The sequence below is a fragment of the Pan troglodytes genome, chromosome 16 (genome assembly GCF_028858775.2).
Source record: "Pan troglodytes isolate AG18354 chromosome 16, NHGRI_mPanTro3-v2.0_pri, whole genome shotgun sequence".
NCBI classification, from domain to species: Eukaryota; Metazoa; Chordata; class Mammalia; order Primates; family Hominidae; genus Pan; species Pan troglodytes.
The window spans coordinates 91,944,820-91,966,673 of NC_072414.2; the positions used below are offsets into that span (position 1 = coordinate 91,944,820).

The 21,854-nt window shown below is 46.3% G+C and overlaps 1 protein-coding gene across 4 annotated transcripts in view; it reads right to left on the reverse strand.

Moving 5' to 3' along the window:
• Nucleotides 1–21,854, reverse strand: part of ADAMTS17 (ADAM metallopeptidase with thrombospondin type 1 motif 17) — a 385,247-nt gene that overhangs the window by 113,417 nt on the left and 249,976 nt on the right. For 3 of the 4 annotated variants that reach the window (XM_054667215.2, XM_024349375.3, XM_024349377.3), the window contains exons 15-16: nucleotides 13,711–13,831; nucleotides 9,745–9,813 (exon numbers count right to left, since the gene is read on the reverse strand). In XM_054667215.2, the coding sequence (XP_054523190.1) occupies nucleotides 9,745–9,813; nucleotides 13,711–13,831 (190 nt within the window). The remainder of the gene's footprint in view (nucleotides 1–9,744; nucleotides 9,814–13,710; nucleotides 13,832–21,854) is intronic. The other variant, XM_024349376.3, reaches the window with a different exon arrangement.

Genomic DNA, 21,854 nt, shown 5'->3' on the forward strand with positions numbered 1-21,854 from the left:
TATCATCTTAAATCTTTCTACAAATAGTTATTAGAGAACTTACATTATTTGAGTTACTTTTTCCCGTTATTCTTTTTTTTTTTTTTTTCAGTTCATCTTGGTTTTTCTCATTTGTGTTGCACACTCTCCTTCAAGAACCAGGAGGCTGCAGGTGGGTGGTCTCCCGTGGGGATGCGCAGGGTTTGCTTACTCTCAGGATTGGCTTTCTGCTGGGTGCAGGGAGCTGTTGCTGTGTCGGCAACCAAAATACCAGAATGAAGAGGCGTTTCCTAGAGGTGCTGTGTTGTGGGAAAACTCCTAGAGCTGCTGTGTTATGGTGCTGGCCACAAATATTTCCAAGTCTTTCTCTGGAAATATGGAAGTAACACATTTCACCGCCCACTTAAACGTGCGTGACCATGTGACTTGAAGAGTAAAATGTAAGTGAAAATGAGGTGTGTCGCTTCCCCGCAGGAGCCTGAAGCACATCAGGGCCTGGTTTGCCATACTCCCTTTCCTTGCCAAGGTGACTATGGCAACCTGTGAACAGATAAAGTCTCTGCCAGCCTAGTTCCAGGAGTGACCTCACTCTGCAGGGCCTCCTGCTGACCCACAGTGTGCAAGCAGCAGGGGCTGGAAGCAGACTTTTGTGTTAAGCCACTGAGATCTAGGAGGCACTTTTACGTTAGTTTTGTTTGCTTGTTTATTTCAGCAAAACCAAGTATATTCATTCTGTTCCATCCATAGATGAACTTCCGCCTGAGATGTCCTTGTTCTCCCTAAACCTTTCAAGAAGTTCCTTTTCATTCATTTTCAGGTTATCTTTGGAAAACCTGAAAACAACCACATGTTCAATCATCCAGAAAGAAAGTTTCTCAGTCAGAAAGTTTAGCAGTGTCCTTCAGCCTTGACAGCAAATGCCTTGGCATTGTTACCACAGACCTAGCCTTGGATGTTTACAAATAAATGTCCTGCAGGATGTTTGGAGAGACTTCACAAATGTAAACAAAGTCTAGTTTGAGGGCAGCGGGTGCCTTATTGTTGTGCCCTGATCCCCAGGCAGTTGTGTGGTCATCTAGTATGATGCTTTCCAACCACATGTGACTTGGGAATAGTGATGCTGGCATGCCAGAGCAGCTGGCACTTGGCCCTTCCCCCTCCAGTGACTCTAGAGCAAGGGCAAGGTTTTTGAGCCAAGATGACCAAATAGGAACAGCTCCAGTCTACAGCTCCCAGTGTGAGCGATGAAGAAGACGGGTGATTCCTGCATTTCCAACTGAGGTACCGGGTTCATCTCACTGGGGGGTGCTGGACAGTGGTTGCAGGACAGCGGGTGCAGTGCACCGTGAGTGAGCCGAAGCAGGGTGAGGCATCACCTCACCCGGGAAGTGAAAGGGGTCAGGGAATTCCCCTTCCTAGTCAAAGAAAGGGGTGACAGACAGCACCTGGAAAATCAGGTCACTCCCACCCTAATACCGCACTCTTACAATGGGCTTAACAAATGGCACACCGGGAGATTATATCCCGCGCATCGCTGGGAGGGTCCCATGCCCACAGAGCCTCGCTCATTGCTAGCACAGCAGTCTGAGATCAAACTGCAAGGTGGCAGAGAGGCTGGGGGTGGGGTGTCCGCCATTGCCGAGGCTTGAGTAGGTAAACAAAGCCGCCGGGAAGCTCGAACTGGGTGGAGCCCACCACAGCTCAAGGAGGCTTGCCTGCCTCTGTAGACTCCACCTCTGGGGGCAGGGCACAGACAAACAAAAGGCAGCAGAAACCTCTGCAGACTTAAATGTCCCTTTCTGACAGCCTTGAAGAGAGTAGTAGTTCTCCCAGCATGCAGCTTGAGATCGGAGAACGGGCAGACTGCCTCCCCAAGTGGGTCCCTGACCCCCGAGTAGCCTAACTGGGAGGCACCCCCCTGTAGGGGCGGACTGACACCTCACACGACTGGGTACTCCTCCAAGACAAAACTTCCAGAGGAACGATCAGGCAGCAGCATTTGCAATTCACCAATATCCGCTGTTCTACAGCCACCGCTGCTGATACCCAGGCAAACAGGGTCTGCAGTGGAACTCCAGCAAAATCCAACAGACCTGTAGCTGAGGGTCCTGACTGTCAGAAGGAAAACTAACAAACAGAAAGGACATCCATACCAAAAACCCATCTGTACATCACCATCATCAAAGACCAAAGGTAGATAAAACCACAAACATGGGGAAAAAACAGCGCAGAAAAACTGGAAACGCTAAAAACTGGAATGCCTCTACTCCTCCAAAGGAACACAGCTCCTCACCAGCAATGGAACAAAGCTGGATGGAGAATGACTTTGATGAGGTGACAGAAGAAGGCTTCAAAAGATCAAACTACTCCAAGCTAAAGGAGGAAGTCCGAACCCATGGCAAAGAAGTTAAAAAACTTGAAAAAAAAATTAGACGAATGGCTAACTAGAATAACCAATGCAGAGATGTCCTTAAAGGACCTGAGGGAGCTGAAAGCCATGGCACAAGAACTACGTGACAAATGCACAAGGCCTCAGTAGCCGATGCGATCAACTGGAAGAAAGAGTATCAGCGATGGAAGATGAAAGAATGAAATGAAGTGAGAAGAGAAGTTTAGAGAAAAAAGAATAAAAAGAAATGAACAAAGCCTCCAAGAAATATGAAACTATGTGAAAAGACCAAATCTACATCTGATTGGTGGACCTGAAAGTGACAGGGAGAATGGAACCAAGTTGGAAAACACTCTGCAGGATATTATCCAGGAGAACTTCCCCAGTCTAGCAAGGCAGGCCAACACTCAAATTCAGGAAATACAGAGAACACCACAAAGATACTCCTCGAGAAGAGTGACTCCAAGACACATAATTGTCAGATTCACCAAAGTTGAAATCAAGGAAAAAATGTTAAGGGCAGCCAGAGAGAAAGGTCGGGTTACCCACAAAGGGAAGCCCATCATCAGACTAAGAGCTGATCTCTCGGCAGAAACTCTATAAGCCAGAAGAGAGTGGGGGCCAATATTCAACATTCTTAAAGGAAAGAATTTTCAACCCAGAATTTCATATCCAGCCAAACTAAGCTTCATAAGTGAAGGAGAAATAAAATACTTTACAGACAAGCAAATGCTGAGAGATTTTGTCACCACCAGGCCTGCCTTACAAGAGCTCTTGAAGGAAGCACTAAACATGGAAAGGAACAACTGGTAACAGCCACTGCAAAAACAAGCCAAATTGTAAAGACCATCAAGGCTAGGAAGAAACAGCATCAACTAATGAGCAAAATAACCAGCTAATATCATAATGACAGGATCAAATTCACATATAACAATATTAACCTTAAATGTAAATGGGCTAAATGCTCCAATTAAAAGACATAGACTGGCAAATTGGATAAAGAGTCAAGACCCATCAGTGTGCTGTATTCAGGAAACCCACCTCATGTGCAGAGACACACATAGGCTCAAAATAAAGGGATGAAGGAAGATCTACCAAGCCAATGGAAAACAGAAAAAGGCAGAGGTTGCAATCCTAGTCTCTGATAAAACAGATTTTAAATGAACAAAGATTAAAAGAGACAAAGAAGGTCATTACATAATGGTAAAGGGATCAATTCAACTAGAAGAGCTAACTATCCTAAATATATATGCATCCAATAGAGGAGCACCCAGATTCATAAAGCAAGTCCTTAGTGACTAGAAAGAGACTTAGACTCCCACACAATAATAATGGGAGACTTTAACACCCCACTGTCAACATTAGATAGATCAATGAGACACAAAGTTAACAAGGATATCCAGGAATTGAACTCAGCTCTGCACCAAGCAGACCTAACAGACATCTATAGAACTCTCCACCCGAAATCAACAGAATATACATTCTTCTCAGCACCACACCACACTTATTCCAAAATTGACCACTTAGTTGGAAGTAAAGTACTCCTCAGCAAATGTAAAACAACAGAAATTATAACAAACTGTTTCTCACAGTGCAATCAAACTAGAACTCAGGATTAAGAAACTCACTTAAAACTGCTCAACTACATGGAAACTGAACAACCTGCTCCTGAATGACTACTGGGTACATAACGAAATGAAGGCAGAAATAAAGATGTTCTTTGAAACCAATGAGAACAAAGACACAACATACCAGAATCTCTGGGACACATTCAAAGCAGTGTGTAGATGGAAAGTTATAGCACTAAATGCCCACAAGAGAAAACAGGAAAGATCTAAAATTGACACCCTAACATCACAATTGAAAGAACCAGAGAATCAAGAGCAAACACATTCAAAAGCATGCAGAAGGCAAGAAATAACTAAGATCAGAGCAGAAATGAAGGAAATAGAGACACAAAAAACCCTTCAAAAAATCAATGAATCCAGGAGCTGATTTTTTGAAAAGATCAACAAATTGATGACCACTAGCAAGACTAATAAAGAAGAAAACAGAGAAGAATCAAATAGACACAATACAAAATGATAAAGGGGATATCACCACTGATCCCACAGAAATACAAACTACCATCATATCTTATAAACACCTCTACACAAATAAACTAGAAAATCTAGAAGAAATGGATAAATTCCTCAACACATACACCCTCCCAAGACTAAACCAGGAAGAAGTTGAATCTCTGAATAGACCAATAACAGGCTCAAAAATTGAGGCAATAATTAATAGCTTACCAACCAGAAAATGTCCAGGACCAGATGGATTCACAGCCGAATTCTACCAGAGGTACAAGGAGGAGCTGGTACCATTCCTTCTGAAACTCTTCCAATCAATAGAAAAAGAGGGAATCCTCCCTAACTCATTTTATGAGGCCAGCATCATCCTGATACCAAAGCCGGGCAGAGACACAACCAAAAAAGAGAATTTTAGACCAATATCCCTGATGAACATCGATGCGAAAATCCTCAGTAAAATACTGGCAAAACGAATCCAGCAGCACATCAAAAAGCTTATCCACCATGATCAAGTGGGCTTCATCCCTGGGATGCAAGGCTGGTTCAACATACACAAATCAATAAACGTAATCCAGCATATAAACAGACCCAAAGACAAAAACCACATGATTATCTCAATAGATGCAGAAAAGGCCTCTGACAAAATTCAGCAATGCTTCTTGCTAAAAACTCTCAATAAATTAGGTATTGATGGGACGTATCTCAAAATAATAAGAGCTATCTATGACAAACCCACAGCCAACATCATACTGAATGGGCAAAAACTGGAAGCATTCCCTTTGAAAACTGGCACAAGACAGGGATGCCTTCTCTCACCACTCCTATTCAACACAATGTTTGAAGTTCTGGCCAGGGCAATCAGGCAGGAGAAGGAAATAAAGGGCATTGAATTAGGAAAAGAGGAAGTCAAATTGTCCCTGTTTGCAGATGACATGACCGTATATCTAGAAAACCCCACCATCTCAGCCCAAAATCTCCTTGAGCTGGTAGGCAACTTCCGCAAAGTCTCAGGATACAAAATCAATGTACAAAAATCACAAGCATTCTTACACACCAATAACAGACAAACAGAGAGCCAAATCATGAGTGAACTCCCATTCACAATTGCTTCAAAGAGAATCAAATACCTAGGAATCCAATTTACAAGGGATGTGAAGGACCTTTCAAGGAGAACTACAAACCACTGCTCAATGAAATAAAAGAGGATACAAACAAAAGGAAGAACATTCCATGCTCATGGGTAGGAAGAATCAATATTGTGAAAATAGCCATACTGCCCAAGGTAATTTATAGATTCAATGCCATCTCCATCAAGCTACCAATGACTTTCTTCACAGAATTGGAAAAAACTACTTTAAAGTTCATATGGAACCAAAAAAAGAGCCCACATTGCCAAGTCAATCCTAAGCCAAAAGTACAAAGCTGGAGGCATCACACTACCTGACTTCAAACTATACTACAAGGCTACAGTAACCAAAACAGCATGGTACTGGTACCAAAACAGAGCTATAGACCAATGGAACAGAACAGAGCCCTCAGAAATAATACCACACATCTACAACTATCTGATCTTTGACAAACCTGACAAAAACAAGGAATGGGGAAAGGATTCCCTATTTAATAAATGGTGCTGGGAAAACTGGCTAGCCATATGTAGAAAGCTGAAACTGGATCCCTTCCTTACACCTTATACAAAAATTAATTCAAGATGGATTAAAAACTTACATGTGAGACCTAAAACCAGAAAAACCCTAGAAGAAAACCTAGTCATTACCATTCAGGACATAGGCATGGGCAAGGACTTCATGTCTAAAACACCAAAAGCAGTGGCAACAAAAGCCAAAATTGACAAATGGGATCTAATTCAACTGAAGAGCTTCTGCACAGCAAAAGAAACTACCATCAGAGTGAACAGGCAACCTACAGAATGAGAGAAAATTTTTGCAATCTACTCATCTGACAAAAGGCTAATATCCAGAATCTACAATGAACTCAAACAAATCTACAAGAAAAAAACAACCCCATCAAAAAGTGGGCAAAGGATATGAACAGACACTTCTCAAAAGAAGACATTTATGCAGCCAAAAACACATGAAAAAATGCTCACCATCACTGGCCATCAGAGAAATGCAAATCAAAACCACAATGAGATACCATCTCACACCAGTTAGAATGGCAATCATTAAAAAGTCAGGAAACAACAGGTGCTGGAGAGGATGTGGAGAAATATAACACTTTTACACTGTTGGTGGGACTGTAAACTAGTTCAACCACTGTGGAAGTCAGTGTGGCGATTCCTCAGGGATCTAGAACTAGAAATACCATTTGACCCAGCCATCCCATTACTGGGTATATACCCAAGGATTATAAATCATGCTGCTATAAAGACACACGCACACATATGTTTATTGTGGCACTATTCACAATAGCAAAGACTTGGAACCAACCCAAATGTCCAACAGTGATAGACTGGATTAAGAAAATGTGGCACATATACACCATGGAATACTATGCAGCCATAAAAAATGATGAGTTCATGTCCTTTGTAGGGACATGGATGAAGCTGGAAACCATTATTCTCAACAAACTATCACAAGGACAAAAAACCAAACACCACATGTTCTCACTCATAGGTGGGAATTGAACAATGAGAACACATGGACACAGGAAGGGGAACATCACACACTGGGGACTGTTGTGGGGTGGGGGGAGGGGGGAGGGATAGGATTAGGAGATATAGCTAACATAAAGGACGAGTTAATGGGTGCAGCACACCAACATGGCACTTGTATACATATGTAACAAACCTGCATGTTGTGCACATGTACCCTAGAAATTAAAAGTATAATAATAAAATTTAAAAAAAACAAAATAAAATTCAGCAATAAATTGGAAAAAAAATTGTCTTTGCTCTAGGATTGCTTCTCTACTGAAAAATTCTGGCCACAAGAAAACCAGCTTTTAGGATTGTGGCACAAAATACTCTACAGCAAATCTCTCTCAGAGAAATCCATTCCTTCTGGGGAGTTTCAACTGTGATTGGATTCCAGGCATATGGAATCCAAGGCAGTAAAATGTCAAAAGCTGAGATAAAAGTTGTTCGGGGTCAAAGTGATTAGATTCTTTTTCAGAGGAATCTCCACTCAAACTACCAAACATACCTGCAAACAAGATCCGCTTGTGGGGGATGAGCTGCTCTTGAAGGAAGCTGCTGTTGTATGGAAACTTTTGCAACTAACAAACCTTGGCATTGGGATCACCGATCTGCAGAATCCGACAGAGCTGATTGGGCCCTGATCAATTCCTTTCCCTCATTCCACAGCAAGGTCCCTGTGCAGCTGATGCATGGTATCCACATCTATTCTTAAGCTTAACTTTGCCACAGGATGCAACAGTGAAAAGACATCCGTTTTCTGTCTTTTCTCATGTGCCCCTGGTGGAGGTGCTGATGAAAAGCAGTTCAGGGCGGACTCGGTACCCAAGTGAGCCCACCCTCAGGTGACCTCTCAACGCAGGGCAGTCCTTATGCATGCGCTGTGCTAACCGTCCTACAACAAGTTTCTCTGTTCATGATAAAAAGGAAACCAGCTGGGCGCAGTGGCTCACGCCTGTAATCCCAGCACTTTGGGAGGTTGAGGTGGGTGGATCATGAGGTCAGGAGTTCAAGACTAGCCTGAACGACATGGTGAAACCCCATCTCTGCTAAATAATACAAAAAATTAGCCATGTGTGGTGGTGCATGCCAGTAATCTCAGCTACTCAGGAGGCTGAGGCGGGGGAATAGCTTGAACCCGGGAGGCGGAGGTTGCAATGAGCCGAGATTGTGCCACTGCATTCCAGCCTGGGAGGCAGAGTGAGACTCCGTCTCAACAAAAAAACAAAAACAAACAAACAAACAAAAAAAAACAAAAGGGTAACCAATGAAAAAGACAGTCCCTGAACTGAAAGGCAGGCCCTCTGTCCACAAACCGGGGAAACTGCCTCGAGCTCACAGGCCTCCAACCCCTGCTCTGACCCAGAGCTCAAAGTCCACCTGAGGCAGGTGTGAAGAGCCACCCAGAAGGGAAAGAGTACCACCACCAAGTCCCAAAGCACCCTGGCATCTCTCAGGCCAGACACCCCCGATGTGGATGCCAGATACCACCACACTGCCGAAGCATGAAGAATAATTATGAGGTAGGATTTACTCTCAGAATTTACAAGGTAGATTCACATTTTAGGTAAGGCTTTATCTTTGGAGTGATTTCCCTTTCTAGCTTCAGCCACCAAGCAGGAGAAATCCAGTTACAGGAACATGATTTGGTTTCATGAGGAAGCCATGGATAAAATCCAATGCCTTTGCCATGGTTCCAGGAGAACATGCCATTTCTGCCCTAAGGACCAGTAGTAAGAAGGAACTTCAAAGTGATGTTGACCTTTAACCTGTCTCAAATCTTCCAGAGTTACTATTACTAGGCTATGAGCAATTTCCCTGTGAAGTCATTTGTGTCTGAATTTCTCAAGTAGTCTTGCTGTGAGATGTCTTGGGGCTCCCATTTTTCCTCTTGTTTTCAGGAGCATTAACCATCTTTGGAAGAAAACCATCGGACTGAAAAGGTACCATGATGGACTAGAGGTAAAACCCTGGCTATGTGTACTTGGACTCTTTCCCCTAAAATCAGAGTTCCTTTTTTTTGTTTTGTAAATAGATCATAAAATATTTGGAGAGGCATTTGTTTTATTTTTCTCTTCTTACAAAAGTTATTCACAAGAATATTACTATCTTATGTTTCTCCCTAATGGTTGTCTAATTGAAAAGAACTCATTGTTTGTGAAACCCGTGAGGCTAGACTGTGCCTTGGTTCGCCCCTCAGAATGGGAGGTCAGTGTAGACAAACGAAGACCAGAAGGGTGTTACCAAATGCCCCTCTGCCTGTAGGGAAACCAGTCCTGAAATATGAAAACTTTTCTATGGAAGAAGGCGCCAGCGAAGGCTAAATTCTCTGGCATGTCTAGGTATTTTCTGCCAGAGCACACGGTGTGCCTGAGGGGAAAGAAAACTTACCCCCAGCAGGCTAGGGTACGTTTCCATTTGACTCTATCTTTTATAGCTTTAAAACTGGTTTCATCTCACAGTTTTTCTGATGGTAATCAGTCTTCAACGTCAGTTTATGTAAGCATTTAATGGCCTCTGAGTTTATCCATGGCTTCGCACACAACTGACTCCCATTGATTCTATTCAGAAAACACTCAGACGCGTGAGCCAGGCAAGAGCCACACCAAGCATGTCACTGCTGGGACGACACGTAACATCCAGCATCTTACATGAGAAACACTTGGGAACAGCCTCTGCCATCACACATGTGGATACCTTCGTACAGAGATCATTCTTAACTGAGAAAAAGAAATACGTTGTCACTGGTTTATGTGCACATTTTATGATTCTTCATCACAGTGTAAAGAAGCCTCATTTTGTACCATAAGCCCCAACAGTGAATTTCCGCCCCCACGAGATTCCACACCCCACACTACACAGAGCATGGAACCTGGCATGTGGCAGGGGCTCTAGAGGTAATTACTGAACAAATATGTGACACATGGATCTATCCACATTCAAAAGGGATCCTCACCCCACCCTTTCTTTTAAGGATTACGTGAAAAGGTTCTTGCAAGAACACAAAGCAAAGGGATCCAAAGCCCACAGGTATCCTTGGCTGGTTCTCAGTGAGGACTTCAGTCCAGGTGTGTCCTGGCTGTCCATGGGCTGGTCACCTGGAGACTGACCAGCCACCTTTTTAGTGCCAAGGAGCAGGGTGGAATAAAGATAATATTGTTAAAATGGCAATTTAATGAAATAAAAGCATCATACCAAGAACTCTCAAATTACTAGGTTCAGATAACTCAACTGTCTTAAGCCAGCCCAAGGCATGAGCATTTGGAAGCCCATCCATCAGAAAAGCAATATTACAGCCAAGTTGAGTTGATTCCTTCCATAGGTAAGTAGCTGAGGACCTCATTTGTTCAAAGTTTGGAAGCCACAGGCTGGAGGGCGATAAACGCCCTACACGCAGGATGCCGCTTCCCCTGGTGCCACACTGGGACCTCTCATGACAGAGAGGGACATTTCGCTCTGCTGGGCTGGACACTTTGCCACGTGTGGGTCTGCCCTGGATTCTCAGCTCAGGAACTTTGGTAAGAGAACCCACAGGAGTTCAGGCAGTTCAGTTATGAAGTTCAGGACTTCATAAAATTGGGCAAAAATCCAGCATTTGATTCCGCTTTATCTTTCTGGTGTGGAGTTTCTCTTTGATATTCACCCTTAAGGGAGATAAGGCACTCCTCCTTCCCTCATTCTTTAGGGGCAAGCAGAGATGAAAGTCAGCTTCCTATCTAAACTGATAGGCCTGGTGAATCCACCCACTCAGCTGCACTTGGCGTCACCCAGATGCCTCTTGACCTGGGGGCTTTCTACGATTTCCATGCTGGGTCTCGCAAGGATATGTTTCCCCTTCAGCCTGAAGTGTCCTCCCCCTACCCCCACTATCAGCTGATTTCTACTTGTCCTTTTGTGCTGGGGGCCACCCTCAGCTTTTGGAGGCCTAGGTCTGGTGCCCCACCAGAACCTGGGGTCCCACAACACGCCTGCTGGGCTGCCTCCACCTCATGCTCACATAGGCTGATGCTGTCTGTTTGCCCGGGGGTCCCCTCCCTCGACTGTACCTGGGGTGGGGACAATAACTTATTTCTGTATACCTAGCGGTTAAAATGTAGTCATGCTGCATAAATAACCATTGCGTGAATGGGCTTGGGGGTAACCATTTGTATCTCTAAAGTGCATTCCAGTATGTCAGACCATGATGACAGGTTTGTGCTGAATGAAACTACACTAGATAGGCAGCCAGTGACTCATTCTTGTGCAAAGGAGTACTGCAGGCAGATTTTCAATATATAGAATCCATATGGATGTGGGCTCGCGGTCACAGACTCCAGCTGTGAGGATTTGAAAAACAAAAAACAAAAACCTGCTGTGTACCTTAAAATGAATGTGTGACAACTGGCAATCACTCAGAATGACAGTCCAGGTAGGTGAAGCGAACGTGTGCTTATTTTTGTCTGAAGGTTTGCTGAGGCTTCTGTGCCTTGGCAGCTGGAAGGACACACGCTAGGCTGCAAGCCAGGGTGGGAGCAGCTACCCAAGGAGGCTTCCAGTATGGTCCATCCTTCCATGGGGGACTCACTGTCATGGCCACAGGGGTCTGACCTCACATTCCAGACAGGGATGTGGCCCAGGCCGGAGTGGATGGAGAAGGGAAAAGAGTGAGCAGGAGAGGAGGACATTACTGTGGCCAGATGAACAGGTCTGCCATTCATTTGGCCATTGATAGGCCAAATCAAGGGCTGGTATACAGATCAGAGTCTGGGCAAAGGAAGACCACTTTTGACCTTAATCTGGGTTATCTCAGAAGTGAGATCCTATGTTAGATGTGTGGTAGAACTTTCCTTAGTGTTCTACATACAGAGTTGCCCAGGGTTGGGGATGGGAGTGGGCCTCGCTGTACCTGACTTGTCTTCTACAGAATCACGCACTTGTAGTCAGTTCTCTTTATGGGAGCTCAATACAATATTCAAATTAATAAACAAAGGGTTCTAATGCTTCCATTAAAAAAGAAAAGCCAACAATAAGTAGTAATCCTTCACCAACTGCAGGAGTTTTGCTCCTAAATGCTGGCTCAGCAGCAATAGGCAAGGTCAAATTCTCACGGGAGCCCAGGAGCTGGGGTACCAATAGAGAAAATGGCATCAAGTATGTCAAAACCAATAGCAGAAATGGGCAATGCTCTGGAGCTGTGCTGTCCAGTAGAACCTTCTGGAATGCTGGGAATATTGTCTGCCTGTGCTGCCCAACACAGGAGCCGCTGGCCGTGTGCAGCAACGGAGTACTCAAAATTTGCCCAGTGAGATGGAAAGATGAACTTATAAGTTGGTTTCATTTTAATGAATTACAGTTTGGATCGTCTCCAGGGGCCAGTGGCTGCTGAACTGGACAGTGTAGCTACGGAGGCCACTTTCCCCCAAACCAACCTGCTCCTGCCTCTCCTTTCTCTGTTGACCTCAGGAGCCACGTGGCAGGCACAGGTTCTCACACTAAGCTCCGTGCCTCGCTGACTAGGTACCCATCTTTAAAATCCACCTGAAATTTCATTTTTAAGTTTCATTTTGCATTTGCATTTCCTCTGGTTTTGCTTTCACAGGGTCCTGCAAAATGTTGGCGCAGTAGGCTGTCTTTCCCGCAGGCATCTAGAAGGAACATTTCTTCCAGACCAGGTTTCCTATCCACACAGAGAAAAGTGGAGAGGAGAGCATGCCTCACCTTAGGGGGCTGTTCTGTGAGGCAGGGAGGCAGAAATGTGCTTCTGTTCTCTTGTCGGGGGAAAATGAACTGAGAAGCTTCTATGCAGAGCAACTTGTGGAAATTAAAATAAGTTTCTCAGCTCCTTCCTCCCAACACAAGTTCTCCTGGTGATGGGGGGTGAGTGGACACTCACTAAGGCTGCCAGAGCTCCCTCTCCAGGTGGCTTGCCTGCCTCGGGCTCCCCTCACTAGGTGTCAACCACAGACGCTTTCTTAAACATTGTCCTCCAGGACAGGAGATCAGAAAGTTGTGTCCCATGTAAGACAAAGCAGCCTGCAGCTGCAAAAACCATGCAAGCAGAAAGATGAAGCCGGCCCATCAACCGAATCCTGGCATCCCTCCCTAGGGACAGTGCTGAGGAATGTCTGCCCCTGGGGACCAGGAGGCTCGGGTACTCCAGAGTCACAGCTGGCAGTGGCACCTGAGACCTTCCAGACTGTATGGCTTCATGCACGTTTTAGAAATGTGTTATCCTACTTTTACTAACAGAAAATTCAAACACAGAGCAAATGTCTTCCATCGACAGGTAAAATGATTTCGCAAGTGTCTTTCCCACCTTCTCTGCCTGCGCATCAGAAGGCGAGATGCCAGGAAGTGCTGAGCTCCTGGCACAGGGCAGCTACCAGTGATTCATGGACCTCAGGCTAAGTGGGGAGCTTTTTCCATTCACGGCAAACTATTCATTACTAGCAACTTGAAGGCATCATTCTTGCTGAAATGTCCTTTCTTGCTTTTCAGAAATGAAACTGAAGTTCCAGGTCACCTATCCATTACCATCTAGCCCTTAAATATGAAATGTAGGGAAGACTGCAATCAGTAGCTGTAGGCAAAGGACACAAAACACTGTAGCCACAGCAGCCCCATGGGCCGACACTCACCTGTCCCCTGGGCGTGGCTGAAGTCGCCCTTCACCAACTGGCAGGTCTTGCCGTCCCCACTGCAGACCCCGCATCTGTCCTCTTTGGCTGCAGACCCGATGATGCCGTCACAGCCGATTTTCTAAAGAACCAGAGGGCCTCATTATTCTGTGGTTAAGACTCAGAGGAGTTTTAAAGAGGCTGCCCTGCAAGGCTAACTTTCCATGAGGTGCAGCATACATGGGGCCTGGGGCTCTGATCCATTCAGAGGCCCAAGAAAATATTTTAATTCAGGAGAGAAAAAAGATGCACAGAATCCAACCTAGATTATATTTGTCTTTATACCCGCATAGTTGTAAAGTGTATTTTTTGGTATTTGTTCTGGAGGAGGGAGATCCATGCAGGCACAAGTACCCATGGGGGTCACACTGAGGCCTGACGCCCTGACTGCCTGGAGGCAGAGACCCTGGGGAGAGAGTGAAGCCTGAACCGTCACACCAGCAGGTGCAGCCACAATTTCTCATGATGGGGGTTCCCCTCTGGGCTGTGGGGGTCACCTGTAACTTGGCTGAAACAACCAGTAGTCTCAGAACATACAACAGAAACCACAGACTTTTCTAACAAGGTAGGGATGCCCACAGCTCATTCAGGCAGGGCTTGGCACGGGCCCCTCTTTTCTCAGGTAGGAAGACCTAGTCTATGAAGAGCCCCATCTCTCATACCTTTTCAACTAGGCACGTCTGAGAGCAGAGGAGAGGCTGCTTCTACCCTAGGTGGATCTGAGAAGCACAGCCTGTTTTCTAAAAAGTAGAAAAAGGTTTTGGACTCTTTTTTTCTTAAGAAAGTGAGAATTTTGTATTCTGCAAAATAATCTAAATTTAAACTGAACATTGGGTAATTATTTACTAGCCACATTGCCTAAATGTCCCTCCACATTTTCCCCCTATAAAGCTAATGCTTCCAGAACAAGAACTGGGTTTTTCCTACTGCCCTGCACCCCAGGTTACATACTGGCACTTCAGACTCCAAAGGAATCTACAGCCAGAACTCAAGAAATCAATATCCAAGATAATCCTGGTGGAGGTGAGTTAGCCCCTTCCCGTGATGCCTGGACGAGAAGCAGCACCGTGCTTCCCCCTCGCAGGTACTCCCACCTGCAGGCAGGGCTTGGAGCTAGCACAGCGCCTGGGGTGCCAGGCTGGCCGCACGCGCATCCCTGGAGGCAAGTGCCTGGCCCCACAACTCCCCAAAGACATCAGCATCCTCTGTTCATTATGGCAGCAGTTCTCCAACTTAAGTGTGCATCGGCCTCATGGGGAGGGCTGTTAAAACACAAACTGCTCTGTCCCAGCCCTAGAGTTTCTGACCCAGCGGGTCTGGGTGCACCTGAGAATGTGCATTTCTAATCGGCTCCCAGGAGATGCTGAGGCTGCTTGCCGGGGCCATGCGATGAGAACCGCTGCATGATGGCATGCTACTCAAAGGAATAGGTGAATGCTCTTCTTATTTAGTAATCCTCAAGTCTCATCCTTGGAGCCTTTTATTTTTTTGAAAAAGATCTAATGGGAAATCACTATTGTTCTGTCCAAAAATGATAGCATAACTGGACAGATTCCAGAGAAGACTTTTAGATGTTCTAAAAGCTGAGCAAGTTGAGTCTAAAAATGACCATGATGAAATCTGAAAAAGGGCAGAGCTTGAATAAAAGATCAAACTTGTTCAAAGTCAGTATAAAAAGAGGAAAAGGGTAAAATTGAAGGCTTTAGTGGCCAGAGGACAGCAAGGAGCAAATGGATAACAGTGGGCTTGATGGCAGCTGGGGAGATGTAAGTAACATATCAAGACATATATGGTAACTGGCAACCAACTGCAATACTTTGCCGAGGCTGATCATCCAGTAGTAACCTGGAGGGAAGCCAGCTGTGATGAGGCACCGTGAGCCTGGAGCGCAGTGCAGGGCTGCCTAGATTCTCGGTGTGGACTGCTAGCCAGCTGCTATCAAGTTGCTCAGTATAAAGATTACAGGGGCTGGCCCGGTGCGGTGGCTCACGCCTGTAATCTCAGCACTTTGGGAGGCTGAGGTGGGTGGATCATGAGGTCAGGAGTTCAAGACCAGCCTGGTCAACATGGTGAAACCCCGTCTCTACTAAAAATACAAAAATTAGCTAGGCATGGTGGCACGCACCTATGGTGACACGCACCTGTAGTCCCAGCTACTCGGGAGGCTGAGGCAGGAGAGTAGCTTGAACCTGGGAGGCGGAGGTTGCAGTGAGCTGAGATTGCGCCACTGCACTCCAGCCTGGGCAATAGAGCAAGAGTCCGTCTCAAAAAAAAAAAAAAAATTATAAGGGCTAAGAATAAAGAGTAGCCAAGAAAATGTCCCCCAGCAGTGTTTAGCAAACGCCGAGACCAAATCTGTGAGACCACGTGTCTGTTGCTTTGTTTCACTTCAGAGCTCCAGTGCATGGTCTCCAGACTTGCTTCTGCTGGGGCCACAGGGCCAATGCCCACAGAGCTGGTCTCTCCCGCTGGCCTCTTTCCTGGCACCTGTTCCAGCTCCCACCTGGGCTTTCTCATCTCAGGTGCCCTCTGCTATAGACCTTCCCTACCCTGGCTTCCTATAATTTTCAAACCACACCCTTGCTTGGTAGGAGTGAGTCTCTGGCTTCAGGCCTGGTTCCTTGTCCTGCACCTCAGTTAAGGTTTCCTGATTCAACAGCTTCTAGATGCCCCATTTGGTCCAGTTTCCTCCAGCCCCAAAGAAGGGGGCTTTTCAGGGCAGGTGCAAACAGGAATGCATACAGAGTTGCCCTTTCAGTTAATTCTGGAGACCATCCAGGGGCTGGGACAGGTCCATGGGTTCTGCCCACTCTACTTGGTGTTATTTTAGAGGCTGTCTGCATCTGGAGGCAGGGAATGCAGGGCTGACCATGTCTGAACAGCAGTGAGTCTAAATGCTGATGGGTGACAGCCACAAAATCTGCGAACGGGGGCATTTTCTTCCATTGTTTCAGTCAGCGCAAGCAACTTATAATCTTGGCAGAAACTGGGATGGTTTTCAAATGGAAGCTGCCATAGGACACAACTGAAGTCATTAATTCTGAATATTAGGGGAGCTTTGATGATTGTATTTATGAGGCTTGGTGTTCCAAGAGAACAAGATGGCCAAGCCTGAGGAAACTCCAGGCAATAAACTCTCTCAAGTCTTCCCATGTTATCCTGGTGATCCTTAGTTACTTTCCTAGGAATCTTCATCACCCATTTCTCAGCTTTCAAAGCAGGGCTTCAAGTTCCTGGCCAGCATTTGCTGGTCGCACCCTGTGCCTCTGGCTAAGTCAGGGTGTATGTGACACCAAAGGACCAAGGAACAATGTCCCACGGCATAATTAAAGGCATGGGATGGTATGAGATGGGATGGAACGGGGGGAAAAGCACAAGTTCTTCATTGGTCAAGACAGCTCCTGAGAAACATGCAGAAAGTGCTTGGAAAAGCTTTAGTGCTCAGATCCGTGTGCTGAGGAGGGCACAGGATGGGCCGTGGACAGTGGGAAATGTCCATCTTTAGCTGTCTGAGTCCTGGATTCCACCCTGGAACTTTGCCCCTGTTGAAGATAACCAGGAACAACAGCCTCCTGGTCATCACACCTAGTGGACGTGTCTCCAGCCTCATCTTTCACCTCTTGCTCTACAGCGTCCGCTGTGTTTAACACCCACCCTGTCTTTGTTGTACATGTATTGATTCACCCATGGTGCCTGTTATGTGCCTAACCTGGAAATAAAGACATGTAAGATGGAGGGAGGCGCCAGTGTGGAAACAAACAGACACCCCAGAGTGTGTGCCTAAAGATGCCCTGGAGGCCAAGGATGGCTCCTGTCTGATTCTCCTCCCACCCCCTGGATGACTCCTCCCTCCTCTTGCTTCTTCGACTCCGTGAAAGCGGGTAGCTCCCCCGGGGCTCCCTGCTCCTTCTGATTTTTCATTTTCTTGCTAATTTCGCCTTCTCCTTATTTCAGCCATCACCCTCATGCAAAGAGCTCTTAAGCCCACTTCTCCCCTCACTCCACCCTGGCTCTCACTACTAAGAGTCTGCTGAGCAATCTCTCCGGACTTTCAATGCGACAACTTCTCCTCCAAAGCTGCCTGATCTCTTAATTCTAGTTGGACACCCCCTGCCACTGTCTTGGAACTGACAGACAGGCATCCTAGCCTGAAACCTCCAAGCCATTTCTGACTCTTCTATTTTGGGACGTACCCAGTTAGTTGGTGAGCTTGGGTTTTTTGTGCCCTGAAAACCTCTGTTGCCTACTCCTCCTCCATGTTCGGCTCCCTACTTTACACCCTCCTTAATCAGGACATGAACTATGGGAGCATTTTTCTCCTGCCTGCTGCCAGACTAATCTCCACACAAAAAGAGAGATAAGATCTGTGGCCACAGATCCCCACTGCCTATCAGAAACGTCCACACATATGAATTTAAGACCCTCCATGATCTCATCCCAGCTGCTCACCAACTCAGCCTCCCTTCCTCCCCCTCCAGATGCACAGTGAATCCAACCCCCTCCAGCCCACTCTTGTAAGCCCTCCCCCCGAATGACCCCTCAGCCAGGTGGGCAACCAGAATAGCCTCTTAACTCGTTTCCTGGGATCTACTTGAATCAGTTATCCGTAGCTAAGATCGCTTCACTCCTCTGCATCAATTCTGCCTGGGCCCTGGCTCCTTTGTGCCAGCCTCCGCCCTCGTCTGTTGCTGGAATGCACCCGTCTCCCTCTCGCTTCCCTCTGCCTGGAGCTCTCTGCCCCCAAATCTCTGCCAGGCTGGCTCTTCCTCAAAGGCTGTCCCCTCTAAGAGACATGCCATGCCACCTGCTCACTGTCCTCCTCAGCCACAGTCCCCCGCTGGGTCTCTCTATGGCACCATTTTCCTTTCTTCTTCACACATACCAATCTCTGGAATGATCACGTTTGTGAGCTGACATGGCCTGTCTGTATGTTGGACAGGGACAGGGATCCTCTTGGTCCTGCTCCCTAATGAAAGCCCAGCACACAATACAGTGTGCAGCACTCGGAATGTGATCAACAAATACCTGATGCAGGAATAAACGAAATTCCACCCTATGTGTTTTCTGCTATGTCTAAGTGGAACCTCTTTTTGGTTGTTAAATCACGCCTTCACCTCTGGTCGTTGGGTTTCCAAGTGAGTATGTGTCATCTCCCTAACGGACCATAAGCACACAGAGGACTGTGTCTGAGAATTCTTTGTATTCTTGGCCTTCCCCCATCCTCTGACACACACAGGGGCTGGTGCGGTGTTAAGCACATGTGTGTTCAGTAAGAGCGTACAAATGATGACCTCTTCTTATCAAGCTGGGGAGTTTAGTTTTCTCATATTTGAATTGGGACTTCCTTGTACAAGTTTTGATGGTACTTGTTTTTTCTGGCTGGAATAAGCAGTACTTGCTTTCTTCAACTTATTAGCTATCTTCCAACTACTGCCTCATCCCATCTCTTCGGTTGGAGGGAGGCCACTGACTTCTTGAATGACTTTTAAGCGAGTGCAGATTTTAGGCCAGTCGCGCAGCCGTGACTCCAGGATTTCCTGGGTTCCTGGGTGAGTGCCACCAGGGCCTGTAGTGCCCATCTTCCTCTTTCTTGACTTCATTCTTGTTTTGCTAAACTACATGTAACTTCTGCAGAACGCATGCATGGAAAATAGAATTTCTGAGTTCTTCTGTGTATCAAAATTAGTTTCCCTGCATGCTTGCTTGATAGTTTGGCTGCATGGAAAACTCCATAATTATCTCAATTTTCTGCCAGGGTCAGTTTTTTCTGTTTGTTTTTCTTGGTCTTTCTCCTTCATGCTGCTGGTTTTCTTCAAATAGCAGATGATGTCTGGTTGCCCACTTGTATTTGAGAACAAGCAACAGGAAGGCCGACCGAAGATCTACACTTGAAGGCCGACCGAAGGAGATCTACATTTGAAGCCCGACTGAAGGACATCTACACTTGAAGGCCGACCGAAGGAGATCTACATTTGAAGCCCGACCGAAGGACATCTACACTTGAAGGCCGACCGAAGGGGATCCATATTTGAAGCCCGACCGAAGGAGATCCACATTTGAGGGCCGACCAAAGGGGCTCTACATTTGAAGGCCAACTGAAGGAGATCTACATTTGAAGGCCGACTGAAGGGGATCCACATTTGAAGCTGGGCACTGCTGCATGGTAGGTTTCCTTTTGTAACTAGCGCGAGGGAAATTGACCTCTAACCCCAACGCAGAAGGCTGGGCACCGTCCTCAGCACAGAGACCTCCCTGCCTGCTCTGGGTTTCCTCAAACAGTTCATTCCATGACTCTGGAAAGCAGCTCCCTAACATTTTACCTGACAGCCCGTCAAGCTCTGAGTGTGGGATCAGACACCATCAGCATGCCGATGCACCCTCGGACTTGTTTTCAGCCCACTCTTCACTTCCGACCCTCCATTCTCAAGCCCACAGCTCTCGGTTTGGGCTGTCTTTTCAGTGGCGACTCTCCACCTCTTCCAGCTCTGGCCTCTGCTGCTTTGTTCCTGCATGACACTTCCACCCACTTCTGTCATCCAGAAAGAGATGGGATCTTTCACCTGGAAGCTCCTGCTTCCCTTCACTGTTTGTGCTGGTTTAGTGGAGTCCCGCATGGAAGAGGCAGGAACATGTGGCTTGGTCTGCTGGCTTCAACCAGAAGTTGTCATGGGAGGTTAATCAGAAAAAAGGGGTGCAGGGAATGACCTTCACGTTTCAGGCACTGCTATCCATAAAGGTTTGGCACCCACACTAACAAACGTTAGAGATGCCAGCTGCAGGGTCATGGTGCAGGGAAGGGCAGCATGTGGGGAGCATCGTGAAGATGCAAACCCAGGCTTAAGTGCCAGGCACGCTTTCCTGCAGGCTTGTTACCTCTGCTTTACCTGGGGGTCCTCTGAGACCAGGGTCTCTTTGAATTCTCCTAAACTTCCCCAGTAATTCTACCTGCCTCATAGATGATCTTTGGACAGGAAATAGGAGGCCAATAAATTCTTGGCAATGAAAGTCGTCCATTGAAATGGGCTCCAGATTCCAGAACCACTGAAATCCTAAGAACACATAATCCATCCATCTAGCTACTTTTTTTTTTTTTTGTCCTTTTTTGAGATGGAGTCTCTCTCTGTCACCCAGGCTAGAGTGCACTGGCGCGATCTTGGCTCACTGCAACCTCCACTGCCCGGGTTCAAGCAATTCTCCTGCCTCAGCCTCCTTAGCTGGAATTATGGGCATGCACTACCATGCCCGGCTAATTTTTGTATTTTTGGTAGAGACGGGGTTTCACCATATCGGCCAGGCTGGTCTCGAACTCCTGACCTTAGGTAATCCACCTACCTTGGCCTCTCAAAGTGTTGGGATTATAGGCATGAGCCACTGCACCTGGCCCCTTCTTTCAATATGCAATCAAAGGCTTTCCTCTGGGCCAGTGTACAGGGAAGCACAGGTTAATGAGACGTACTTCCTCCACTGAAGAAGGTCACAGGCTCTGAAGGTGTTTTGGCTCGGTATTCATCAAGCCCAGGATATGCATACAAATTACGGTACCAAGGAAGTAGGAACTGAATTGGAGAATGTTGGCTACAGGTGTGCACAAACCAGTAAGGCAAGCATAGCTGGGTCTCAGATACATCTGGGTCTGTCCATCGTCCAACGGGCAAAGCCGCGTGTCAGCTGGACTCACTCATTGGATGTCAGCAGCTCCAGATGCAGTTGTGTATCAGAGACTTATTACCCCGGTGTCTCTCCTTCTGGAGGCCAACAGTAGGAATCATTAATGATGGGACTCTTGATTTATAGGGGCTTGCTGAAAAATACACAATGTTTGTGTTACTTCCCCCAATTCTCTCCCAATTTTATGAGTGCTGTTAAGTTTAATTTCAGCATGTTAAATAATTTGTGACTCACTGAAATGAAACTTAACTCAGTCCTCATAAAAACAGAATAAAATGGCATTTCCATGTTTCATGTTATGGTTTGAATCAGCCTGCTATTTGGAGTGTAGTGGAATCTACTCAAAACACCATTTTGAAGCCTCTCATCCCCTACCAACTAGTTACTATGTTCCTCGACATTTCCCAGAATGCCGTCTGCTACCCCAAAATAGCACA